Source organism: Ochotona princeps, chromosome 4 (genome assembly GCF_030435755.1).
Source record: "Ochotona princeps isolate mOchPri1 chromosome 4, mOchPri1.hap1, whole genome shotgun sequence".
NCBI lineage: Eukaryota > Metazoa > Chordata > Mammalia > Lagomorpha > Ochotonidae > Ochotona > Ochotona princeps.
The window spans coordinates 15,513,750-15,541,156 of record NC_080835.1 but is presented as its reverse complement, the minus strand read 5'-3'; the positions used below and the strand labels follow the sequence as shown (position 1 = coordinate 15,541,156).

The 27,407-nt window shown below is 44.1% G+C and overlaps 1 protein-coding gene across 8 annotated transcripts in view; it reads right to left on the bottom strand.

Annotated features, from left to right (window-relative positions):
* The window catches only part of AMBRA1 (autophagy and beclin 1 regulator 1), a 220,630-nt gene that overhangs the window by 105,776 nt on the left and 87,447 nt on the right, over positions 1-27,407 (bottom strand). For all 8 annotated transcript variants that reach the window (XM_058663099.1, XM_058663100.1, XM_058663098.1 and 5 more), the window contains 3 exons: positions 26,860-27,042; positions 10,622-10,702; positions 8,798-8,898 (listed from right to left, as the gene is read on the bottom strand). In XM_058663099.1, the coding sequence (XP_058519082.1) occupies positions 8,798-8,898; positions 10,622-10,702; positions 26,860-27,042 (365 nt within the window). The remainder of the gene's footprint in view (positions 1-8,797; positions 8,899-10,621; positions 10,703-26,859; positions 27,043-27,407) is intronic.

Genomic DNA, 27,407 nt, shown 5'->3' with positions numbered 1-27,407 from the left:
TATAAACAATCACGTTAATTGGTGTTGAGTTGGAATGTGCTACTGACTTTATTTACCTGGCTCCCGAGTACCAGAGGGATGCAGGACACAGAGAGCAGGGAGTTCAGCAAAGAGGATGAAGGGTTCTAGACCAGGATTATTGTTCATCTCAGGTCACGCTCATTTAACTAGTACCATCACAGCCCTCCATTGTATCAATCATTATTCCGCTTTCCTCAATTTCCCAATTCCCGTGAAGATCTGCTATAAAGTAAGCAATTTGTTGTATTAGACAGTTATGACGACAGGTCATATATTCAGGTTAATTCCTAAAACTCAGCAAACCTGGGGATTGAGATTGCTACCCTTGTTGGCCAAAATGAGCTAGAGAGGCCTCCTGAAGACAACTGCCAAGGTACTGTGAGGGTGGGGAACATCTAAGAAAGAATACAGTACTATTAAAGGAGAGGAGAGGGTCAAGACAACCACAAATCACATTAATAAGGAAAAGAAAAATAGATTCTTTCAGAAGACTGCTTGGCTTTCTTACCCATCTAGACAACAAAGAGAGTGATGCCTAGGACATAAAATACATAAAACAACAAGTCATGTTTGGTCTGAAATATGTACAACAATATAAAAAACAGGGAGGAAGGAATGGAGCTATAGAAAAACAAGGAATCTATATCTTACCAGAATTAGGCCTATATAAATCTGAAGGAAATCCTGATAAAACTCCTTTTGAAAAAACATCAATAAGGCAAATAAAAACCAAAATCAGCATAGGAAGAACAGAGAAATTTAAAAAGGCATTTGAAATAAAACAAACAACAGAATCTCAGAATTCAACTGCAGCAATAATATTAAATGTGAATGGACAAAATGACCCAATATAAAGACAGATTTGCAACTCAGCAGTTGGGAATTTTTTTTCTTGCTTTTTTCCCCACCCTCTCAAATACACACAAAACTTTTACAAGAATGGAAAAAGATATCAAACAATCAAAAAAGAACTATTGTGGAAATATAAGAACAACAGATTGCAGGACAAAGTATTACTAGACTCAGAGGGACATTTCATAAAGATAAAAGGCTCAGCATATGCATTTTCGTGCAACAGTTAAGATATCTGCACCCTGGGCTGGTGTCATGGCTCAACTAGCTAATCTTGCAGTTCCAAACATGGCATTCCATATGGCTGACAGTTCACATCCTGGTTGTTCCACTTTCTATCCACGCCCCTGCTTGTGGCCTGGGAAACAGTCGAGGTTGGCCCATAGCTTTGTATCCTTGCACCCATATGGGAAACCTAGAAAAAGCTTCTGGCTCCTGCCTTCAGATAGGCTCAGCTCCAGCTGTTGTGGCCATTTGGGGAATGAACCAGAAGACAGAAGATTTTTCTGTCTTCTTTGTAAATCTGCCTTTTCATTAAAAATAAATCAATCTTAAAAAGAAAAAAAATGCACTTCATTTTGGAGCATCTGATTCTCATATGAAGATCCAAGTTAGCAGCTTTGGCCTGCCCCAGAGCCTGCCCCAACCCTTTTGAATTAGAGGATGGAAGCTCTGTCTGTCCCTCACAAGAATGAATGAATGTTGGGCCCGGCGGCGTGGCCTAGCGGCTAAAGTCCTCGCCTTGAAAGCCCCGGGATCCCATATGGGCGCCGGTTCTAATCCCGGCAGCTCCACTTCCCATCCAGCTCCCTGCTTGTGGCCTGGGAAAGCAGTTGAGGACGGCCCAATGCATTGGGACCCTGCACCCGCGTGGGAGACCCGGAAGAGGTTCCAGGTTCCCGGCTTCGGACTGGCGCGCATCGGCCCATTGCGGCTCACTTGGGGAGTGAAACATTGGACGGAAGATCTTCCTCTCTGTCTCTCCTCCTCTGTGTATATCTGGCTGTAATAAAATGAATAAGTCTTTAAAAAAAAAAAAAAAAGAATGAATGAATGTTAGGTTTTTTGACCTGCGTTGGTGCCTGAAGCCAGGCTGCGTGGATTCCCCTGGAAGTTCCCCTCCCACTTTCATGGTTGGAGGGTCTTGATTTACAAGGGGATGACAAGATCACACAGGTGGTAGCAAGAGATGACCTATGGTTTTTATGCCCAGATTAGGAATTACAACTGAGGAACTTCCATATATAAATCCACAACATGGGCCCGGCGGCGTGGCCTAGTGCCTAAAGTCCTCACCTTGAATGTGCCAGGATCCCATATGGGCGCCGGTTCTAATCCCAGCAGCTCCATTTCCCATCCAGCTCCCTGCTTGTGGCCTGGGAAAGCAGTCGAGGACGGCCCAAAGCCTTGGGACCCTACACCCGCGTGGGAAACCCGGAAGAGGTTCCTGGTTCCCGGCTTCGGATCAGCGCAGCACTGGCCATTGTGGTCGCTTGGGAGTGAATCATCGGACGGAAGACCTTCCTCTCTGTCTCTCCTCCTCTGTGTATATCTGACTTTGTAATAAAAATAAATAAATCTTTAAAAATAAATAAATAAATAAATAAATAAACAAAATAAGTCCACAACATGTGTATGTAAGTAGAGGACTGATACTAAATTGCTTTGGAGGGGAGAACAAGACTGAGAGAAGTGGGTCTGATAGCAGAATCTGTGGGGGCAATGTGGGCTTGCCTCTGTGAAACTGAAATTTCTGCTGGCTTGCCCAAGAATGGCGGATGGGGTCAGGCCTTGCTGAGGAGCAAAAGGGGCAGCCCAGCTGGGTTGGGGTTCCCACTGGTGAGAATGAGAGTAGGACTGAGGGCAGCAGGCATGGTTGTACATGGCTACAGACTGCACCAGCACGGGCGTGCACTGGGACAGTGGAATGACAGATTGGGCTTGACTCTAGCCCCCATTGGTACATGAGAGTCAGTTTGGTGTAGAACAGGCCAGGTTAGGTCTTGACTCCTGCTGAACTACGTGAAAGCTGTGCCTGGGCGCAGAACAGGTAACGCTGGGCTACAACAACCAACAACAAGAACCAGAATGGGTTTGGCCGGTTGAGCAAGGCCACTGTTCTTATCAGGACAGGAGGTGGACAAAGTAAACCTGGGCCAATGACCCACTGGTGTGCGCAAGAACTGCCACTGGGAGGAGACTCAATGGAGGAGCTTAGAAAACTCCTTCATTGGGACACAGTCCCTGCAGGTGAGTGTAAGAAGCAAGGCAAGGAGCAGCCCAGACTATGCCAGGTTACAGTACCTGCCAGCAAACATGTGAGTCAGGACTGGGGACAGATCATTCTGGGCCAGTACATAACACCCACTGGCAGATCTGAGAACCAGGGCAGGGGGAATCAGATTGGGCTGTAACACAAGCCAGTTCACATTAGGACCAGGGCAGCAATCAGACTGGGCTGGGATAGGCTACAGTACCAACCAACAGGAGCTGGAACAGGGGTGAGCAATAACTAGACCAGGCTGTGCAATAAGATTGCAGCTGCTGATGTGAGACAAGTCATGCCAGTCTGGGCCCAGGGGGGACAGGGTACACAAGTTTCAGGGATGTGGGATCTGACAGGGCTCGGGTAGCTTGGCTCAGGTCCTGGGGCAAACCTGTGTGGTGGGGGATGGGTTCCTGATCCCCCGGGACAGGAGAACTTGTGGGGCTTGTGTCACTTAGCCCAGATCCGGCGGTCCATCTTCTAGGTGAGTATTGGTATCATGAACCCTGGGGTTGGGGGATCTGGCGGGCCTTGGGTCTGCCAGGGTCCCAGGGTCCGCCTACTAGGTGGGTGAGGGGTTTGCAAGATCCTGCGGTGGGGGATCCGATGGGGCCAATGGACATTGGAAGGGTGACATCATCCTCAGATTGGTGAAAACGGCAGCATTTCAGAACTATCCAAACCACATGGACAGAACCCAAGGATTATGTACACACTGAGACTCTGGATTGATATAAGGTGGCGGTTTCTCATCCCTGAGTACTGGAACGTGTGGAAAATCATGAGTGGTTTCCCCCTTTGTCTCTCTCTTCCCCCAGGAACAAGAAGAAACAACAAATTTGGAAAAAATGAGTTCACCCAATTTTCCCTAAACCTTGATCTTCCCTCCCTGATCAACCATGTAATCATTAAAAATTAAAAAAAAAAGAATGAATGAATGAAAACTTACCAACACATTCTTAAACAACCAATAAAGAAGAAATTGTAAGGAAAACTATGATAACTGTACAAAGCCACTCCCTAGTATACACAATCAGATTCCAATGACCTGGGGCTAGAAGCAAGAAAATCCCGAGACTTCCCATTGGTTTTAATCACAATAGTAAATTAACGACATCAGGCTCACATCTGCTGGGAACAGATGCTCATTAGGGTAAAAGTCAAAAAGATTATGTAGGACAGATAACTAATATCCTACATGACCCAGGTCCCTATTCCTCAGAAGTTTTTTGTTCTTTCAGTAATTACCAGGAGGCTGTCAAATGCCAGAGCTTCTTATTTCAATTTTATGAGGCCTCAACCACGCAGAAAAATATTATAAGCTTAATAATCCCTTCTGGCAGACACTCCCGATTTGACCTTGGACAAGAGCGCGGCATAGAAGACAGAATCCAGGTCTTGTGATTGCGGAGGACCTGGCTTAGAGCTCCGGGTCTGTCCCTTACAGAGCGAGACTGGCCAAGTGTCAGTGTTCCTCCTCAGATAACAGAAGAGCTACCATCTATTTCACAGGGCTATCCCAGTGAGTACCAGAGGCAACGGGTAAGAGAGTACTTAGGACAGTACCTGGCCCAAAGGCGGCATTCACTGCACTGCTTTCATTTCAGAAGCTGCAACCACTCAGAGCTACAGCTCTCCACTGCAGAGTCAGCAGAGGGTGCTACTTAGACTCTTTCATGTTTCTCAAAATACACACCTGGCAGAGATGCAATAATTTTAAATGTATTTATACCTCTTCCATCTATTTATTCCCAAGATTTCAATTCTGGAAATATTTCAAAGTTACCATAGTGGCATGTTTACTGCTCAGCTTGTCTTTAGAGTGTCCTATGAAAAGGATGGTGGGAGCTAACAGGATAAGTATGGCTCAAGTTTATGTTTGGCTTGTGTTACTGGGTGGCTGCAGCCTACAAAATTTAGGGGAAGGCATCCAGCTAAGCAGGAGGAGGTCAAGATGAACAGATTATCAGGACAGATCGTTAAAAGTACTAGTTGGTAGTAACTTGTTCTCTATTATTATTCTCATATCCTGGTGGAAGAAATATAGGTAGAATTTTATTTTAAAAAATTTAAATTTATTTTATTTTTATTTAAAAGGTATATTTTCAGTGAGAGTGAGGAGAGACAGAGGCAATGGAGAGAGACATATATCCCCTATCAATCTGCTGGTCTATTCCCTACATGGCCTCAACAACCTAAGCTGCTCTGAAGCTGGGATCCAGGAGCTTCCTCTGGGTCTCCCATGTGGATACAGGAGACCCAAGGGCTTGGGCCATCCTCTGTTGTCTTCCCAGGCCACAAGCAGAGAGCTGAATCAGAAGTGGAACATGCCCATTTGGGATGCCGATGCTTGCAGAGGGAGGATCAGCTGCAATATCATGACACTGGCCGATATTGATTATTTTGCTAACCCATTTTTGCTAATGATGCCAAATCCTCTTGTTGAAGATTCATTCGAAACTCATCTGTCAACACTGCACTGCTCACACTTTCTAAAACGGCAATGTATGACCATTCCGTCTTCTACGTCTAGCAAACGTCCATGCTGAAAGCCATTCAACATACAAACTTTCTCCACTTATGATTGGGGCAAAGAACTAAACTGGAAGACCAGGCATGATCAATTATGTAGCAGAACAAATATCAATTGAATGTAATTGTTTTGAGTCCATCACAACCTCACTTCAATCATACACTAGAAAATGCATTCCAGGAAAACTGCTTACTGCTAAAAGGCCAATTTCTCCTTTTCTTTGAGAGCATTATCATAGCAGCTCAATTACATGATCACAAGTAAGTTTAATAAAAAGAAAAACATTTCTCTATCCAGGAGGGCTTGAAGGAATGGAAAAGGGGGTATTACGTAATAAGATTTTCCTCTACAAACACCACCAGATCATAAAGCTATATCTAGGAACTGCTTAAAATAGAAGAATTAAAACAAATAAAAAATCCTGAAGGTCATACAAGATTCCTGGAGCTCTCCACTCTTCTGGATCAAGGTCCTGTAAAGAATGGCACTTTGAGGCTGTTTGCGGTGGCCTAGTGGCTAAAGTCCTTGCCTTGCACATGCTAGGATAACACGTGGGCACCAGTTTGTGTTCCGCCTGCCCCATTTCCCATCCAGCTCCCTGCTTGTGACCTGGATAACCAGTGGAGGACAGTCCAAAGCCTTGGGACCCTGCATCCATGTGGGAGACCTGGAAGAAGCTATGGGCTCCTGGCTTTGGACTGGCTCAGCTCCAGCTGTTGCAGTTACTTGCAGAGTGAACCAGCGGACAAGAAGTTCCTCTCTGTCTCTCCTCTTCCTCTCTGTATATCTGACTTTCAAATAAAAATAAATAAATCTTAAAAAAAACGGCACTTTGATATCAAGGTCTTTAATACAATTGGGAAAAAGCAGAAGAGGCTAGTGGTTTACAGGGCAAGCCCTACAGTCTACTGCCTGTCTCTGTTCTACATCCTCTATCAGCCTAACTTTGGGCAAGTTATCCCCTTGGGCTTCAGTTTCCTCTGCTGTTAATTAGGTAACAGCACTGGTTCAAAGGACTCCTGCCAGACAGAAATGGAGTGGGCTGGCACCATGCCTCAACAAGCTCATCCTACACTCTGTGACAGTGGCATCCCATATGGGTACTGGTTGGTGTCCCCGGCTGTTCCAGTTCCCATCCAGCTCCTGCTTGTGGCCCAGGAAAGCAATACAGGATGGCCCAAAGCCTTGGGACCCTGAAGGGTCCCAAAGCCATGGGAAATCTGGACGAGGCTCCTGGCTCTGTGCTTCAGATCAGCTCAGTTTGGGAGACTGAACCATTAGATGGAATATTTTTCTCTGTCTCTCCTTCTGTTGGAATAATCTGCCTTTCCAATTAAAAAATCTTTAAAAAAGAAATGACAGAAATGTGTAAAGTACTTAAGACACTCTCAAGTACACAACAAGTGCTTAATATATGTGAGGCTTTTTTTGTTGCTGTTATTATTAATATTGGAATTTTTGCAAGAAAAGAAAACAAATGATACAGCTGCCAACAGAATCAGGAGGGACATCCAAATATCGACAAATAATAAGGGCTCTGAAAATGGCAGAAATCAGTTTAATTGCGAGCAGAAACCATCTGCCAACCTAATTCAAATGTGAGCTTCCAGGAGTCTCCTAGAGGCATGTTGCTTCCTTTGATAGATTGTTTTTTCAACAGATTTCACATCTGTAAACAGCTGTCTGCTAGAATAAAACTCCTGTATTCAAAGGTACCCATTAGTGGAAATCAGGTCATCTACAGTCAGACCACTGGATATGAAGTAAGGAAAAAGAAGCTGAGGTAAAGAGATACTGGAGGCAAGGGAATGAAGGAAAAAACAATGTAACAGTTGCTCCCAGAAGTTAAATGCCAAGGACACAGCGATGTGCAGGCAGCATAGGAGCAAAAATGCTGTGTGGGGTGGTGGAGGCAGATGTCTAGAACAAAGAAGGGTGGAGAAGCGCTCTGTGGCATTGCCTGGCAGCAAGTGATTATCTGGCAGAACGGAGCTTCCACGTGCCTTCAGCCAAGCATCACAGAAGTGCCAGACAAAGAGGCCCAAGTTTACTGTTGTAGGGCCACGGCCCTCCCTGAATGGGGCTGGTGGGACACCCTAGGATAGTTTGCTGCCATGCTGCACGAAGGCCTTTGAGGTAATAATGTAGAGCAGAGGGAAACAAAAACGAAAACAAAAACAAAACAAAAGAAAACAAAGCCCAAGGTTTCTGGGATTTGCAGACCTCAATGTTGGGAGGCAGTTCTATGGCCTGCCAGCAGTCACAGTGGCCTGGTGTGACTAAGAGAAGCTTGCTATCTCCTCTCAGCCTAACAGTGCCACTGCCTCAACGGACTCCTCTCAACTTTTTAAATTATCCAATGCACCCAGATTTTGCCAAGTAGAAGGATGGACACCTAAATGTGTATTTTCCCATCTTGTAACTTTTTCATCTTGGATGTTTCACATACACAAATTTACAAGTTGACAATGGATCCAGAGGGTAGGGCAACCAATGGAGACGGAGGGGAAACATCTGTCCCTACAATACAGAATTCCGCTTTGTTTATTGGTCTAGAGCAGGCCTGCCAAGAGGTTTCTGGAACCAATCGCAGCATGCTGCAGAGCCCCAAAGTACTCATCACGACACTGCTGAATCCACGTGAACCTGTCTCTGTGGGGCTCGCTCGGCCCACTTCCTGCCCCACGGAGATCCCCGAGTCAGCAGCATGGGGCTTTTCCCCTCCACCTTCCACAGATGATTAGATAGGACTTGGAAACTCCACATGCTGACAGTGCTAAAGGGGCACAGAGGTGTGCACTGGGCCCCCTATTAAATCACAAGATCTCATTCCTGAGCATCTTACTAAGCAGAATAGGAACAAGACAGTTTTAGCACCCAATTATAAGCGCAGCCAGAATTTAATTGCTGGATTAAGAAACATCTTTTTTCCTTTTGTAAGTTTTGAAGGCAGGGGAAATGGGCAAGAGAATCATTTTCCTTAACCCTGTCATTTCTGGCCTTGAGGCCTAGGGGCCCCAAACAGTGCTTTTAGCCGGATGCAAAGGCAGAATCCCGAGAACACAGGTAATGGAGTAAAGGTTTCTGGCTCACCCCCTGCCTCTCCCCATTTGTGAAGTCCTTACCTGCCAGGACCCTGTTAACAGAAGAATGAGTAGCCAGGCCAGGCTGTCCACGTTCATGAAAAATCCCAGCATAAGGCAAGTATTCAGGCAGCAGGAAACGCCTAGAAGAAGGGATCACAAGGGAAAAGATAACTAAAGACTCCACAACAAAGGATTGACTATCCACCATCCAAAAACTCCAGGGTAAGGGAGACAGAGTTTGGCTTGGCAATTAAGACAGCCACATCTGTGTTGGCAAAGAAAGCTCATCTCCTGGCTGCAGTGTTGGTATCCCATGTGGGAACTTCATCTCTAATCCAGCTCCCTGCTCATGTAGCTGGGAAAGGAGAAGACCGACAAGTGTTTGGGGTCCTGTACCCAAGTGGGAGACCCAGGTGAAATTCCTGGTTTCAGAAAGGCTCAGCTGTGGCAGCCATTTGGGGAGTGAATTGGAAATGGAAGATCTCTAACTCTCTCAAATTAAAAAAAAAAAATTTTTTTTTAGATATTTGCAGAAAAAGTTATATTGGGGGCATCTTCTTCAAGAGTACTTCTGGGCAAGAACAAGGTACAAATATGTTACAGGAAAACTGGGAATTTGTACCCCTTTTTCTGTACTTCTATGGATTTCTTTTAAAAAAAAAAAAGATTTTATTATTATTGGAAAGCCGGATATACAGAGAGGAGGAGAGACAGAAAGGAAGATCTTCCATCCGATGTTTCACTCCCCAAGTGAGCCGCAACGGGCCGGTGTGCTGCGCCGATCCGAAGCCGGGAACCTGGAACCTCTTCCGGTCTCCCATGCGGGTGCAGGGTCGCAAAGCTTTGAGCCGTCCTCTCCTGCTTTCCCAGGCCACAAGCAGGGAGCTGGATGGGAAGTGGAGCTGCGGGATTAGAACCGGTGCCCATATGGGATCCCAGGGCTTTCAAGGCGAGGACTTTAGCCGCTAAGCCACCGGGCCCTTCTATGGATTTCTTAGGGTCAGTGAATCCTGTAGTCTGTATTATAAATTATTAAAAGTATGTTAGAGGCAGAGAGCTCATGTCTACCACTACTACATCCCTCAACTGTCTGAGACAACTTGGGACAGGGGCAGGAGAAAGTCAGAAGCTAGGAACTCCTTCAGGGTCTCCCATGTCGGAGGCGGCAGGGACAAGTGCTTGAACCATCACCTGGGCCCTCCTGGGGTGCTCCTCTGCCAGAAGCCAGGGATGGGAAGGGAGCCAGCACTTGAGCATTAGGATCTCTACTACTGGATATGGGTCTTTTTTTTTTTTTTTAAGACTATTTTTATTGAAAAGGTAGCGCCACAGCACACACCCCACAGCCACTTTCTATCACTTTCTGTGATGGCTAACTATCTGATAACATGTCTTTAGGTGGAAGGGCTGGACTACATGCTCACTGGGAAATAATGCAGATGTGGACAATCTGACAATCAAAGAGCAGGTAGCAAACACTACCCTATGCTGCAGGGTTCAGGGCTCTCCAAAAGGCTCCCTCTGGAAGAGGCATTTGGTGCAGTACTTAGGCTTCCACTTGGGATGGCCACAACCCACACAGGAGTGCACAGGTTTAAATTCTGGCTCCTCTCTCCAAGGCAGCTTCTTGCTAACACACCCTAGTGGATTCAAGTGGTTCAATGTCTGCCACTTAAGCAGGGGTGGGGGAACCCAGATTGAGTTCCTGCTTTCTGACCTTGGTATGGTCCAATCTGAGTATTTTAAGGAATGAACCACGGAATATAATGTCTATGTAAGCTGTTGAAAATAAACATTTTTCCTTCTTTTCCTTTTTTTTTTTTTAAACAAGGAATCTACTGGGACTCACAAACCAAATCTTACCTTGGGACAAAGCGTCCAAGAGAAGGAGCAGACATCCGGGCATTACGTGGAGCTCGGTGCCTGGATCTGTCACCACTGTCTCTGGAGAAAACAGAAAGACTGCATGTAAGACAGACACTAAGGCAGATTTACCCAGCAGCCCAAAAGACAAACAATCCCCAAATTAAATTCCTGCACTTAGCAGAAGACTGCACAAAAACAAATCATCTGCTTGCTTGCTAATTTGGTTGCACATTAATATATTGCATTTCTGCACTGCCTCAACTCCAAGATAGAAGCCGTTCAGGAAGGAAGAGGTATTTTTCTGGAATATATGTGGTCTCTAAACCCTGCAGCGTTGAAGACTAAAGCCAAGTTCAGTTCTTTGGATCTGGAATGGGCACAGATACACACACACTTCTTTTTCTATATTAACAGATATGAGGAAAGTTTGGCCTTTGGGGATCATAAAGAAGAAAAATTCCTCTAACAATTTCATTTCCTTCATGGTTATCTCTAAATGAATCTATTTAGGTCTCTTATATGGAAAAAAATCCGTGATTACTGATAACTGCAAGGAAAAATTAAAAAAAAAAAAGAAAAACTTAGAAAAAACAGTGTCAGAGACGATAAAAGATCTCTGCCTCTCCCCCTCTCTGTCTGCCTTATAAATACATAAAAAAATAAATGAATAAAATTTTAAAGATTAAAGCTAATGCCCCGGCACAGTAGGTTAAGACTCTACCTGCAATACTAGCACCCCATGTGAGCATCCCCCTTGTTTTCCAAGGCCACTAGCAGGAAACTAGAACAGAAATGGAGCAGATGAACTCAAACCAATACCCAAATAGGATGCCAGCACCACAAGAAGAGGACAAAACTATAAGATAACATACTGTCCCCAATAAACAAATAAAAAAAAAAAGATTTATTTATTTTATTTGAAAATTAAAACTACAGAGAGAGGGAGATTAGAGAGATCCTCCCTCTTCTGGTTGACTCCCCAATGGCTGCATGGTCAGAGTTTGGATGATCTGAATCTAGGAGCCAGGTACTTCTTTTGGTTCTTTCACAAGAGTACCGGGTCCCAAGGAATTGAAAACCACCGTCTGCTGCTTTCCTAGGCCATAAGCAGGGAGCATATGGGAAGCAGAGCAGTTAGGACAGGAACTGGCACCCACATGGGATGCTGGCGCAACAGGGTGGAAGATTAACCTGTGCTGACCCACAGTGTGTTTTCCTTATCGCCTGTTAAATCAATAACTCTCCTGTATTAAGTGCCTTTTAAGTTCTTATTTAAATATTTACTATTTAATTTATTTGTCAAAGTTACAGAGAGAGGGAGGAAACACGTAGAGCAATCTTCCACCTACTGATTCACTCTTTAAATAGCCACAATGATCAAGTCTGGGTCAGGCTGAAACCAGGAGCTTCATCCAGGTCTCCCACGTGAGTGGTCATTTTCAACTACTTTTCTTAGGCTACTTGTAGGGAGCTATATTGGAAGTGGAGCAGATGAGACATGATCTAATGCCCATATGCAATGCTGGAAACACAGTAAGTGGCTTAACCCACTGTGCTTTTCATTACTACTTATCAACAGGCACTGAAGGTGTAACTAATCACCCTGAGAGAAGTGAAAAAGGTCTGGAAAGGGCAAAAACCGGAGTAGTAAGGAAAGCCTGAACCTCAAATAGACTGAAAGCTAATCTACCAAGAAATATCATAGGACAAATTCAAATTCCTGTTCCTATAGGCAACAGGAGAAAACTGGTATTCTCAGCATCATACAGTGGTGCTGACAGTTGACGCCTGTAAGGCCCAAGGAACCACACCCCTGGACAACAAACAGTGCACTCCTCAAGGTTGGCAGGAGTGATGAGCAGAGAAGAGGTCAAGTGCAACTGCCCAAAGAATAAATGGAACTTGGTAAAAAATCTGGGACTCTGGACAAACACAAGAGATAGGGAAAAATGTGGATTCAACACAATATATACCACAGCTCCCTTTTTATCGCAATTGAAACCAAAACAATTAACTTCTTCTTAAAGGCTCCTTCCTCAATTTTCTGAAAAAGTGGGGATCGTGCCTGGCGTGATAGTGTAGTGGATAAAGTCCTCACCTTGAACGCACCGGAATCCAGTATGGGCGCTAGTTCTAATCCTAGCAACCCTGCTTCCCATCCAGCTCCCTGCTTGTGGCCTGGGAAAGCAGTCGAGGATGGCCCAAAGCCTTGGGACCCTGCACCCGCGTGGGAGACCCGGAGGAGGTCCCTGGTTCCTGGCTTCGGATTGGCTCAGTTCCAGCCATTGCGGACGCTTGGGGAGTGAATCATCAGCCAAAAGATCTTCCTCTCTGTCTCTCCTCCTCTCTGTATATCTGACTTTCAAATAAAAATAAATAAATCTTTAAAAAAAGAGAAAGAAAAAGTGGGGATGCTAAAACAGTAAATTCCATGTTTGTTTGTTTGTTTAAGATTTACTTATTTATTTTGAAAGCAGAGTTAGAGAGAGGAAGATCTTCTATCTCGATTCACTCCCCAAATGGCCACAGTTGACTAAGGCTAGACCTGGCAGAAGCAGCCTAAAACTCCAAGCAGGATGCCCCTCATGGTTGGCAGAGGTCTAGAGTACTGGAACAATCTTTTGCTGCTTTCCCTGGTTCATTACCAGCGAGCTGAATCAGAAATAGAGCAGCTGGGACCTGAACTGTCAGCCTCATAGGATGCTGGCATCACAGGCAAAAAGGTTCCCCTACAGTGCCATATCACCAGCTTCTGATGTTATATACACATCAAAAAGTGGAGAGGGGCCCAGTATAGTAGCTTAATGACTAAGGTCCTTGCCTTGCATGCACCAGGACCGCATACAGGTGCCGGTTTGTATCCTGGCTACTCTATATGCCATCCAGCAACCTGCTTGTGGTTTGGTAAAGCAGTCAAAGACAGCCCAAAGCCTTGGGACCCACTTCCTTGTGAGAGACCCAGAGAAAACTCCTGACTTCTGACCAGCTCAGCTCCAGCCATTGCAGCCACTTAGGGAATGAATCAGAGTATGGAAGACTTTTGTCTCTCTTTCTCTCTGTAAATCTGCCTTTCCAATAAAAATACTTTAAAGAAAAAGTGGAGACAAAAGAGGGGAGTTTGAAATATGATTGTACTTCAAAAACTTCATGGAAAAGGAAATTATACAATAAATTTTGATATCATTTTTTGAAATTGATACAGAATTTTTCACAATGCACATCCTTCCATGAACTCTTCTGCAAACATGCAGACATGGCCAGAGTTAATGACTTTATAATTTGGAGGCAACTGGGGAATATAGAAGGGAAAATAAGGATGAGGTCAGCTGGCTCAGATATAAGCAAAGTCAGTCTGAAGATTACTGTCAGTTACCATGAAAGAGGCAATATATCAAGTAAGTGGAGATGTATGTGCCAGTTCTCAAATCTATGTCTTGACTAAAAATGGAAAAATAAGCTAAATGGTATTCAGAAATCTAGCAAAGGAGAAATGATTAATAACTAAAATGATCAGCAAAACATGAAGTACAGCCAATACACAAAAGAGATACAGGCCAAGTTATGGGGTGCTGGTGGAGAAAGAGGGATATATGTAAAACAATCTATAACAAAAAATAGTTTAGAAATTAGGAAATTATAACTTATACAATTAGGAAAGCCATGAAAACAAAACTAGGTGATGCCAAGCTGGAAAAAAATAAAACAAACAAAAACATGTTAGACAAGAAGGAAAAAAGTCTTTGGTTTTAGTATTAGCACACAAAAATTCCAGACCCAAATCAAAGCCTGAAATAAACTAGAAGTGAAAAGAATAACTACCAACTCTGAAGATTCTATAGAATCTAATGAGAATCCAGGATGAGGAGTTCTGTTCCAGAAACAAATTTCAAAGCAGGGAATATTTGGGAGCAGAGTTGAATCATGGTGAGAGAGATTACTGCTAAGAGCTTAAAGACAAGACCACAAAATTAAAAGTCTTTAAATTAGGGGGCTGTGGTGCAGCTGAAGCCACCACTTGAGATCCCTTCATCCCACATGGGAGTGCAGGCTATTCTGCTTCGGACCCAGCTCCCTGGGAAGAAACAGGGAATGATGGCTCAAGTGCTTGAGTTCGGATCACACATGTGGGCTATCCAGATGGACTTCCTGGCTCCTGGCTCTGGCCTGGCCCCCCCTCAGCTGCTGCAGTCATTTCATGGAGAAAGTCTGCAGGTAAAGGATCTCTCATCCTCCCTCCATCGTCTCTTTTTTCTATCAAATAAATCTTTGTGTAAAAAAGAAAGCACTTAAAACTGGTTAAGAGCCTGCTTCTCAGTTCAGTGATGATGCAAGGCCCATGTACAGCAAGGATCCAGGCGATGGAAGAAGGTAACATTGGGATTCATCAGGCAGAGACAGGCCATGAGTGGAGTGGAAGATGTCTGCCAGATGAAGGGTGGGAGAAACGCAAGCCCAGAGACAGTGTATCCTAATGAGAGCAGAGGGTGCTCAACACGGGGGTCTGCCATAACACAATCAATAGCCTTCTGTGGTGGGGGTGGGAGGCTGATAAAAGGCAAACAGAGTATGCAAATAGACTGCAATTGTTCCTCCAACACAGGAGGAACACTTTACAGGGAAACACCAGAGAAATCCTCATCAATTTCAACAGCCAGAAGCTGCCTCTGAGCCAGCAGGGTAGAAGCTGGCTGGGGTATTAATGGCTTTCCCTGTTGCTGAACTCTGTGTAGCTCTGATTAACTCTCAGAGGGGTACTGGGAAGGGAGAGGAGGGGGGAGGGAAGAGTATTTTCTTATAAAAGAATGTATAAGGGAAAAAAACATCCTTCAAGCAATCAGGCTCCCAAGACAAGTGCTGAATTTAAGGAGACAGTCTCCAGAACAAGGGAGAAACACATTTTGCTAAATGTCCAGGATTAATTGCCTCAAAGGAGGTTGTAATTGAAAGAAATGAAAAATACACCTACACACTACTGTCTGAGCCCTGACCAGACGCCAGCCTGTCACTGTTTCCCAGTGACAAATGGCTCTGACTCGGACCATCATAAATAAAACTCTTGCAGCAAAATGCTCAAAAGGCCATTGTCCTCTTGACAGGACATAGCTGACCCTGCTGAAAACTAGACTGTTTTAAAAAATACCTGGCAATGTGACACTGGACTCTCTACCATTGCTGTACCTACAAGGCCATGATGCAAACTGAACAGCAGAATGGTGGACTTGTGACTGCTGCTGAAGCACTGTACTGTTGTAAGGATTTGTGGGAGAAAGGGGTGGGGGAGCGGAGGAGAGGAAGGCAGGGAGGAAATTCCTGTATCTACAGAACCATATCATGGAAAATAATAAAATTAATTTTTAAAAAATTAAGAAGAAAAATTAAAAGCAAATAAATACTTGAACATGAAAAAAAAAAACCAACTAGTTTTCTTATGTTCTACTTTTCTACTCAATGTCTAGACAACAGAAGACTGGGTTGGTACTGTTGTCCCTGGACAGCATAGTGATTTTGTTACATTATTTAGTTACTAGGTGCTGCTAGTTGATACAGAATTTCCAGGGGCTGGTATGGTGGCTAGCAAGTTAATCCTCTACCTGTGGTGCTGGCTTGTTCCTGGCTGCTTCACTTCTGATCCAGCTCCCTGCTAATGGTCTGGAAAAGCAGAAGGGCAGCCCAAGCCCCAGGGTCCCTGCACCCACATGGAAGATCCAGAAACTCCAAGCTTCCAGCTTTGGATCAACCCAGCTCTGGCTGTGGTGGGCGTGTGGGGAGTGAACCAGCAGTTGGAAGATCTCTCTCTAACTTTGGCTTAAAAGTAACATAAGTAAATCTTTAAGAAAAAAAGGAAAGAAAGAAAAGAAACTGAGGCTTCCATCTTTGCTTGCAAGGACCTGAACATCTGCAGGACTTAACATTTCTGGCAGACAGACATAGATGATCCCAGATGATGTCATTCATAGGAGACCTATGACACAGGCCTTCAGGAACTGTAGAGCTTTACTTTTTTTTTTACACGGAATAGTAATAAAAGAGATAATCACCATTTACAAATTCCTTTCCTCCTTTATTTTACCTTTTAATTTCATCTGCCTACATTATGCAAATCCATATTCTAAATGTGCACTTCATGTTAAAAAATAAACATTTGAATCTAAGCGGTTGTCTTCATCCTCCCAAACCCCCCTGGCTGTTTAATTCTTTCCTTCTGTGTTTTCCCATTCTAAGCTCAGGCACAATCCAGACTCTTCTGCAAGCCCCATAATAAATATTCATATAAATTTTACTTTCCTATAAAGGGTACTAATTCTAAAGCTGCCAACAGTGTTATGCATTTCTAAGCAGCAGCTCAGAATCCTCGACAAAGAGAATTCTGGTAGGGGTACGTTTTACAAATATATTGGAGTTTGACAGGTACTAGATAGCCCATTCCTAATGATCAGGAAGACTCACTTCTGAGTCTTCAATACTTTTCTGCTGAGTGCAAGAAAATTCTCCCAAGTAATTAGCTCCAAGATAGTTTCAAGACCGTTAGGACTAGAAGAGACTTCAGAGGTTATCTGATTGTATTTTACAAATTAGACACTGAGGCCTAGGATGGAAAAGAGACTTGCTCCAGATCAGGCGACAAATTACAACCAGCCATGACCAGGATCCAGAACCACTTTGTACACAGCAACTGTCAGGCTGGGGAGATCAGCAGGTGATGACAGCAACCCTTACTCCAGAGTCAATGTGCTACTTTATACATTTAAATTCAAAACTGACTTTAGGAAGAATAAAAAGGGACCTGGGTAACACTGTATTTGGAGCGGTAAGAAGCTCCAAACACAATGTGCTTTCCAGCTTTCCCAGTTCCTATGCTTTCCAGCAGCTCACTTTACCAGGAATACCCAAAAAGAGGCCCCCCTCTTAGAAAAAAAAAAACATCAAGGTGGAGGAATCCACCATGGGAGGAGGGTACGGGGAGGGGTTGGGGGAATCCCAGAGCCTATGAAACTGTGTCACATAATGCAATGTAATTAATAAAAAAATAAATAAATATAAAAAAAAGAAAAAAAACCACCATGGTTTCCCACATGTGATGCTGACATTCAATCCTTGACTATCCTTGTCTGTACTAAGCCTGCTGCCTTTTAACTCATTCCTCTGCCTCAGTCCTCTTGCCACATTAAGTTGCCTTAACTGGCACTGCTGGAGCTAGCACAATGAATATGGACTGGCCTGAGATAAACACAAACATGAGACTACACAGCCAAGCATCCAGGCCCTACATGGCATAGGGCTTTCTGGTCTCTCTCATGTCACAACACTACAGCAATAGCCAGGGATCTATTTAGGGACCCTGAATAAACCAGTTAAATATCTTGTCTCTGGACTTTTACTTAAGCTATTTATCAAGAATCTCCATAAAAGAATAATGTTCATCCATCCCACACATAAATTCACTTCTTAATGTCTCAGACAGCCTTCAATACACAGTCCAAGTGCACAAAGCCTTCTTGTGATCCCCAAATACTTTGCTCCTTCCATGCAGTCCCGATCATTCAATGGTAACTTACTATATTCTCTAGGTACTCATGCTAGAGCCACTATAACACTAGGGGCTTATATTCTACAGTCTAGAGAACCCTGTCACCAGGGTAATGCCCCAAACATCCCATATTATCCCATGTTTCTGTGACTGCATTGACTTGCTTTTCTCCTCTAACTACAGAAAGACTTTATTTTCAAGACTTATCTTTCAAAAACACCTCTCTTGTAAAAGGAATGAACTACTACGAAAATCAATTGTAAATTCTATTTTAAACTGTCTGGTAAACAGGAAAGGAACAGTTTTTATCCCATCCCATCTAAAGAATTAATTCTGCATAATAACACCACTCAACAAATTTAGACGCTTGCTTGGTTCCTGGTTGCTGTAGCAGGTTACAGTCTGTAAAGAGTAATCACTTGTCAGGAGAATTTCTCTTACAAGATGAACAATAAAGAGTCTGTGGTTTGGAAGTAAAAGAAACAAAGGCAACTCCATTTCAGACCGAGGTTGCCCACACTTTCTCTCGTCTACACATTGTGTCATTGTCAGTAGAGATGAGTTACTGACTCCTCTGGGCTCCAAACAGGGAGCCCCACTAAGTACCAACAAGAATGTGTGACCTCAGTGCTGGAACTGCCAGTCTTTGAGTCTCAGAAGTCATCAAAATCAATGCTTGATGAAAGTACTCCTCCCCTTTCCCACCCTGATCAACCATGTAATCATTATTTTTAAAAATAATAAACTATTAATGAAAAAAAGAAAGTACTACTCCCTGGTTTCCAATACAGTTTCTCTATCACGGTGTGATTAAATCTGTCATATCAAAAGGGCAGACCCGGGCTGGAGTGTGCCACAGTCAGGAGCCCAGGTCTCCAACCACTTGATCCATCACTTCTACCTGCTGGTGTCAGCATTAACAAGAAGCTGGTGACAGAAGCAAGAGTCACATATTGAAGTCAGGTATATCAGTGTACGGATGTTGGTATCTTAACTATGAAGATTTTTGTCTTGGTATTGTTTTAAATTTCATTTTCCATGAACATTTTTTTTTAAATAATTTAAAAAATTTTACTGGAAAGGCATAATTAGAGAGAGGGGACAAAACAGACAGAAATCTTCCAGGTGGTGGTGCACTCTCAATGGTTGCAAAAGCCAGGGTGGGCCAGGCTGAACCAGGGAGCCAGGAGCTTCGTCTGGGTCTCCCACATAGCTGGCATGGACTCAAGTACTTGACTCATTGTCCACTGCTTTCCCAGGTGCATTAGCAGGGAGCTGGATGAGAAGTGAGGCAGCTGGGACTTGACTCGGCAGCACTCACACGGAATGTCAGTGTCACAGACAGCAACTGAACCAGCAGCACAACAAAGGACTCCTCTGGAAAGACTTTTTTCAAGATTTCATTGCCAGGCAGCTGAATTAGAAGATGAAGGTGTGACTGGATCCCAAGCACTCCTACTCAGGGATGCACGTCTCCTAAAGGGCAGCTGAAAACACTGTGGTCACAACACCCACCACTAGTATATTTTGTTTTGAAAAATAAGGAGTAAGGGAAGACCACATTAAAAAAGCAAACAAAAAAAAAAGACTTTGTTGTCAGATGTCTATTTTGGCTAGTTATCTACCAGGAGGAAAATAAGGAGAAGCTCTTGCAACATGAGGCTCCTCTGTACACGAATACTGCCGTAACGTGCCACGACAAACTAAATCCACCTCTGGCACCAATATTCTCTTCACAAGCAAATTTTTTCTGTATTTGGTCACAGTGTTGATTTCTGGGTGAAGTGGGCTGAAATATACCAGATAAATTAGAAGAATTAAGAAAATAGCAATGCCTGTCAGAGTGACAGTTCAAGCCCAAGCTGCTGTGCATCTGATTCAGCTTCCTAACCTGCCTGGGCAGACAGTGGATGATGACTCAAGGACTTGAACTCCACCATCCCTGTGGGAGACCAGGATGGAGTGAATCCCTGGCTCCTGGCTTCAGCCTGGCCCAGACAGAGCTGTCGTAAACTAGCCTAGGGAATGAACTAGTGTATGCAAGATACCTCTCTCTCTCTCTGGCTCTCTCTCTCTCTACTGCTCTTTCAAACAGGTAAATGTATTTATTTTCTCTTTTCTTTTTTTTTTGTTTTTTATAAATGGATTTTTTTTTAAAGATTTTTATTTTATTTTTATTACAAAGTCAGATATACTGAGAGGAGGAGAGATAGAGAGGAAGTGGAGCTGCTGGGATTAGAACCAGCGGCCATATGGGATCAAGGCGAGGACCTTAGCCACTAGGCCATGCCACCAAGCCCTATTTTCTCTTTTCTTAAAGATTTATTTATTTTTCTTTGAAAGGCAGAATTACAGAGAGAAAGAAAAACATAAAGATCTTCCATCTACTGGTTCACTTCCCAAATGGCTGAAACATGTGGAGCTGAGCTAGTTCAGAGCCAGGAGCTTCTTCTAGGTCTTCCACCTGAATGCAGGTACACAATAATGTGAGCCATCTTCTACTGCTTTCCCAGGCTATAAGCAGGGAGCTGGATCAGGAGTGCATCAGCCAAGCCCCAAACTGGTGCCTATATGGAATGCTGACATGTGCAGACAAGAGGATTAATATGCTAGCACACTGGCCTATTGCTTGGTTTTGTTTTTAAGGGGAAAATTTACTTGTTTGTTTATTTGTTTATATCTTTCTAGGTTTTATTTTTATTTAAAGTTTTGAATTTTATGGTACAATTTTGTATAGTCTAAGATTCCCCTCCCCCCAATTCCCACCCCTCAACTGGGGAAAATAAATTTAATGGCAGACATTTGTAGTGGTTAAGACACTGCTTGGGGCATCTACAACCATAATGGAGTGCCCACGTGTGTCCCAGCTTCTCTACTTCCCATCCAGTTTTCCTGAAAATGCATACTCTGGCAGACAACAAGTGCTGTGCAATTATATGGATCCCTTGGATTTCCTAACATGGGCCTGGCCCAGCCCTTGCTGTTGCGAGTAATTTGGGATGAAACCAGCAGAAAATTTTTCTCTCTCTTTCTTTCTCTGCCTTTCAAATTCAAAAAACAATGACAAAAAATAAAAGCTAAGAAAAATTTGAAAAGAAATAAGAAATCTAGTGTCTTCATCTTAAGCCTGAGAGATTATGAATTCTTACTGAAATGTACTTCCCAGACAGAAATTACCGGGTGATTGTTGTGTATGGTAAAGATATGATCTAATTTCAGGCTTCTCTAGTTCTGATTGTTATTAATAAGGACTTCACATGCACAGTATTCTTTTCCTTGGAAGGCAAATTAGCTACACAAAGAGCCAAGAAGGGCAGGAGTAGGAACTGGAGATACTTCCGGGATTATATAGTTACATTTAGAGTAACGGTTAAACGGAAGAAAGGGGCAAAACTAGTTGAAATAACAGAAAAGCCAATGAGCTTTATGCAAACCTTAGCAACTACGGGCATTTAAGCTGGGCTTTAGGACAACCTCCCTCCTTTCCCACAGGGATGTGAAAATGAAAATGGGAGTTGTCCTTATGTTTATTTGCCACCTCTATCCTAGTAGGTGGCCTGGGCTCCAAAGCAGGCAGACGGCAATGTCACAGGCAGTCACACCTTTATCCTGTGCGGGAACATCTTTATGCCACGACGGCTGCTGCGGGCTTCAGGGGAGATCCGCTGACAGCAGGTTTCTGGATATCCTGTTTGTGCATTTCATAAACACAGGTATCCTGAAGTCTCAATCCTCACCATGGACAGAGATGAATGGCAAGTAGGGATGCCTGCCTGGGAAGAGGGTCATTAATCTACACACCGAGAACGGAAAACATCACCTGATGCCAGCAAACCTACTAAGACATCCTCCCTAGAGAAATCTCAGTGGGCTTCTCTCACAGCCAGCTTGTGGAAGTGCTCAAATTGAGTGGTACATCACTTTGAAAGTTTGTAAATCTGCAAGACAATCAAAGTTAGACCCTAAAAACCCCTATTATTGTTTTCTAATCAGACACACCTGATTTGGCCAAGTCTTAGTATTCTCAATTAGAAAATAGTACAATGCACTAAACATCTCATTAGGCCAATATAAGAATCAAGGAAGAAATTCAACAGCATCCATATATAAGATACTTTAGCATAAAATACTACAAATATTTTAGAGTTATTAATTAGTATAACATGAAGAATATTCTTATAGCCTATATGTTTCATTCAATGGATAACGGAAAAGCACCAAAAAGAAGCATACTGGATAATGGCTCTCTTGATTTTCTGGGGACTTTACACAACTCTGTGAGATGAACCCGAAAACGCCAAAGTATTCCATCACTTAGCAAGCACAAGGATCAAAGAGGTTGAAGTGAAGAAGAAAAAGCTAATAGAATAACCAGTTCTTTGAATGGCACTCAGTTAGGAGGCCTCCTGTCACAACCTGAAAGAACTAGAGATTCTGACTGGATAAGCCCCTAATTTTCCACCTGGTGTCCAAGATAAGCAAAAGGATTATGGAAGCAAAGTTAAAATGGGCTGGAACTTTTGCTAACTTCTCATTCTCTCCCTCTTCAGCACCTGGAGTAAGAGAAGCTCTCGGGTTCCAGGTGGGAAGATGGGGAAAGGAGTCAGAAAGATGCCAGACTATAAATTCATACCAACTAGCCAGCCTCACCCTGTGCTGAAGGTCTGGACTAAAGGTTGAGCTGACTGATATGCAGCTGATGTTATCAACAATGTCCATAAGTGCATCAGACCCAAAAGAACACCAATACCTAGGGGATGGTCTTGAGGAGGAGCATGGGAAAATGTCACCAAGTGTCACTCTTCAGAGAACTATGTGAGACCCCAGGAGAAAAGCATTGTAAGTGAATTCCTGAAAGGTGAAGCAGGAAATGTAAATTCAGGTCATGCTGAAGCCCCAGGGGGGAGGAGAGCACAGAGGGGACATTGGGGTGGGGGGGGCACCAGGAGGAGGCAGACTGACAGGGGAAGTTTGAGGGGGAAGGGGAGAGAGGAGGTGGTAGCAGAAGAAAGGGAAGGTAAGATGAGAACAGAACATTTTAAACTAACCCAGAACTCCACTGTGAAGGACAAGTCACGAGGCAAGATACAGCTTAGAAGTTGCGAGCCCCACGTTTTTACCATTGCTAAAAGCTGATCTAGTCCTCCAATCAGGCTGAGAGAGACAGCCAGGCTTTTAGGGGCATCGGCCTCAGCAAGGATGCTTCCATGGCTGCCCAAGGGACCCTGGCTGGGTGGGGGGTGGGTGGAGGATGACACACCATCTACAGGAGCACATCATTCACTACAGGGATGTGCTTCGCTCACACAACAACGTGTCTCTGTTTCCCTGCAAGCAAATGCATCCACCTTGCCCTAGAGTGGACTGAAGGATGCAGGCTGAGGATCAGGAAAAAAAAAGTCATTAGTTCTGCTTCATGTGTCACTGCACAGCTGCTTCAGGTCACCCCTGCATTTGTTACCATTCGTATCTTTCTCAAATTATTAAATCTCCCATTCATTCTTCATTTCACTCCCAAGTACACAATGGAGGGACTGACTACATGGCACAATAGGCTAAACCCCCATCTGGGATGGTGACATCCCATATTGGTGCCAGTTTGAGGCCCAGAAGCTCTACTTCTGATTCAGCTCCCTGCTAATGGCCTGGGAGAGCAGTGGAGGGCAGCCAGGTTCTTGGGATCCTGTACTCATGTAGGAGTCCTGGAAGAAACTTCTGGCTTTGGATCAGCTCGGCTCTGGCCATAGCAGCCACTTGGGGAGTTAACTATTGGATAGAAAGCTTCTATCTCTCCTTCTCTCATGTCTTCTCTGTAACTCTGCCTTTCCGATAAAACAATCTTTTTTTAATAATGCTAGCAGGGTTTATGATTCCATCAGGAAGAAATTGGTACAAATGTGGGTTTCTGGGCCCAGCGCGATAGCGTAGTGGTTAAAGTCCTTGCCTTGCATGCATCAGGATTCCATATGATCTTCGGTTCTAATCCAAGCACCCCTGCTTCCCATCCAGCTCTCTGCTTGTGGCCTGGGAAGGCAGTCGAGGATGGCCCCAAAGCCTTGGGACCCTGCACCCACATGGGAGACCCAGAGGAAGTTCCTGGCTCCTGGCTTCGGATTGGCTCAGCTCTGGCCGGCCGTTGCAGTCACAAGAGAGTGAACCATCAGCCGGAATATCTTCCTCTCTGTCTCTCCTCCTCTCTGTATATCTGACTTCGCAATGAAAATAAATAAATCTGTAAAGAGATTACTCAATCACACCATGAAATCCTAGTGCAAGATGCCATGTGGGAAACTGCATTCATCTGAGGAAGAGGAAGGAGGCTGGGGAGAAGGAAGAACTCTTAGAAACCTAGACCTGAGAAGACGGGTCAACAGAAGGAAAATAACTAACAAGTTTTTTTTTTCAATATTGACAGCAAAATGAGGGGGCAGGGTGCAAAAACAGTTCAATGGTTCAACTAGCTAATCTTCTACCTGCAAGCAGTGGTATCCCATATGAGCACTGGTTCATGTCTCAGATGCTCCATTATAGCCAACTGGGGAGTATTCAATGGATGGAAGATCTTTCTGAATTTCCTTCCCTCTGTAAAATCTGCTTTTCCAATTAAAATAAACAAATCTTAAAAAAAAAAAAACACAGCAGGGGGAAAATGCTTAATCACTCTTCTCTCTTGTTTGTTTTAGAATCGCAAAACAGAAGAATCAAAACAAGAGTCAAATGTCTGATGTGATACAAGCCAGGAAAGCCAAGATTCAGGATGGAAATATGACAAATGGCTAGAAAGGTGAGGACAGCACACTGAGGAACCACAACGCAGCAGTAAATGCTCCTGTGACTGACTCACCTTCCGGTCTCCAAAAACAGAGACAGCAAAGAATGACCTCTCAGCCCACCTCATTAACCTGACAGACAACTATCAGATGATTACTGGTGACAGGATAGGAGGGGGAAACCGAGGACAAACAGAAAGTTTCAGGCAAGGCAGTTGGAGCTCAAAGAATTAGTGTGGGGCCAGGACTTGGGGGGTTTGGGGAGGGGTGGGGAGAATCCAAGTACCTATGAAACTGTGTCACATAATACAATGTAATTAATGAATTAAAAATAATAAAAAAAAAATTAAAAAAAAATAGCCACTTGGGATATCTGTTGGTCTGAGCCCTCAATATGCCACACTTATCCAACTTCCTGCTAATGTGCCTGGGAGGCAGAATATATAACGGCCCAGGAGCTTGGTTTCCTGCCTTCCACATGAGTGGCCCAGCTGGAGCCCCTGGGTTCATTTGCCTTAGTGTGGCTGTCACAACCACTAGCAGAAGAATAGAACAGCAGCTAGAAAATCAATTTCTTTCTGTCCCTCTACTTTCCAAATTAGTCAATAAATCTCCCCCACCACCAAGAATTAGTTTAGCAACTGGTGCTGTGACAAAGCAGGCCATGCTGTCACCTGTAATATCAAAATCCTACATGGCTACTGGTGTGAGACCTGGCTGTTCCATTTCCAATCCATTTCCGTTAATACTCCTAGAAAAGCAGCAGGGGATGGCCCAAGTGCTTGGGTTCCTGCGCCACTGAATGGAAGACCTCTCTCTTTCTCTATTTCTGTAAGTCTGACTTTCAAACGAATGAATAAATATTTAAAAAGTGACAAAGAAAAAAAATCAGTATTAAGACAGAAAACCTAACTTAAAAAATGTTTGGGCCTGGCGTGGTGGAGTAGCGGCAAAAGTCCTTGCTTTGGGTGCTGGTTCTTATCCCAGCATCCCTGCTTCCCATCCAGCTCCCTGCTTATGGCTGGGAAAGCAGTCAAGGATAGCCTAAAGACTTGAGACCCTGCATTTGCGTGGGACACCCGGAAGAGGCTTCGGACTCCTGGCTTCAGATCAGATCTGCTCGGCTCTGGCCATTGTGGCCACTTGGGGAGTGAATCATCAGACAAATGATCTTCCTCTCTGTATATGTGCCTTTTCAATAAAAATAAATGAATCTTAAAAAAAATATATTTTTATCAAAAAAGATTTACAGAAAGAAGAAAACAGAGAGAAAAAGGTCTTCCGTCCATTGATTCACTCCCCAAGTGGTTACAACACCCATAGTGGAGCCAATCCGAAGCCAGGAGCCAGGAGCCAGGAGCCTCCAATGGTATCCCACATAGGTGCAAGGACATAAGAACTTGAGCCATCCTCTCCTACTTTCCCAGGCCACAAGCAGGGATTAATTGGGAAACTGGAACCAGTGCTCATGTGGGATGTCAGTTTTGGGGGCAGAAGATTAGTATGCTACGCCACAGCACAGACCCCAGAAAATTCAACTTTTAGGGAAATTCAAATATGTAAAAATAAGGAAGACATCTCCAGATCTATGTTGTCTAAAACAAAAAAAACACCAACTCCCACGCCTCCCTTTGGTTAGAAAGATAATCCACGATAATCAGCAAAAGGGAAATGAGATAGCTGCCTGGAGCAGGGTAACTCCCTGTTTCAGGCTGAAGCCCCAAAGGGCTGTGCTCCCCCAGGCTCCAGTGCATCAGCAATGCCATTGGCAGAGGTGGGAGTGTTCCTGAACCTCACCCCATCCTGTTTTTCATAAAAAATTACTTAGCAGACGGAAGCAAGACCATCTACATGGCAGTTGAGACAGTGGTCAATTTGGCAGAAGCCTGGAGAAGCCTGGGAGAAGAGGAAAAAAAGCAAGCTGAGCATGTACTTACTCAAAGTCCTCAAATTCCAAGTCGGTTCCCTCTCCTGACGGCCCCTGGTTGTCTGCAGAAGAGGAGGAGGAGGTGGAAGAACGGAGACGGTTCTGTTGGTAGCGCATGGAGCGCTGGCGAATACTGTCTCTCCGAGAAAGGTACTGGATCATTCTCTGGGCGTAGTAGGCAGCAGGAGATAACCTGAGAGAGACAGAGAGGGACAAACACAACTAGCACCCGTGTGGGGAACAGCAGGAGAGGTGGTAAGTACAGCTCTCCCATTGAGACCAACACAGGCGTGAAAAAGGAAGCGCATTTACCTCACCAGGAGGATAGCATCACAGAATAGGCAATCACCGGTGCCTGGGTCGGAGGTTAGGCAGATAGGCACTCTCACCAGTCATCTTCTGATCAAGAGCTACCCTTTCTCGGGAGATTAATCCTAGAACTTTCTAGTATTCTAAGGATCCCAATTTCATTTCTCAGGGTGCCCTTTAGACAGATACATAGATTTTTCCTTGAACATTATCCCTAAGGAAAATTAAGAAACAAAAGTGACCTAAGCA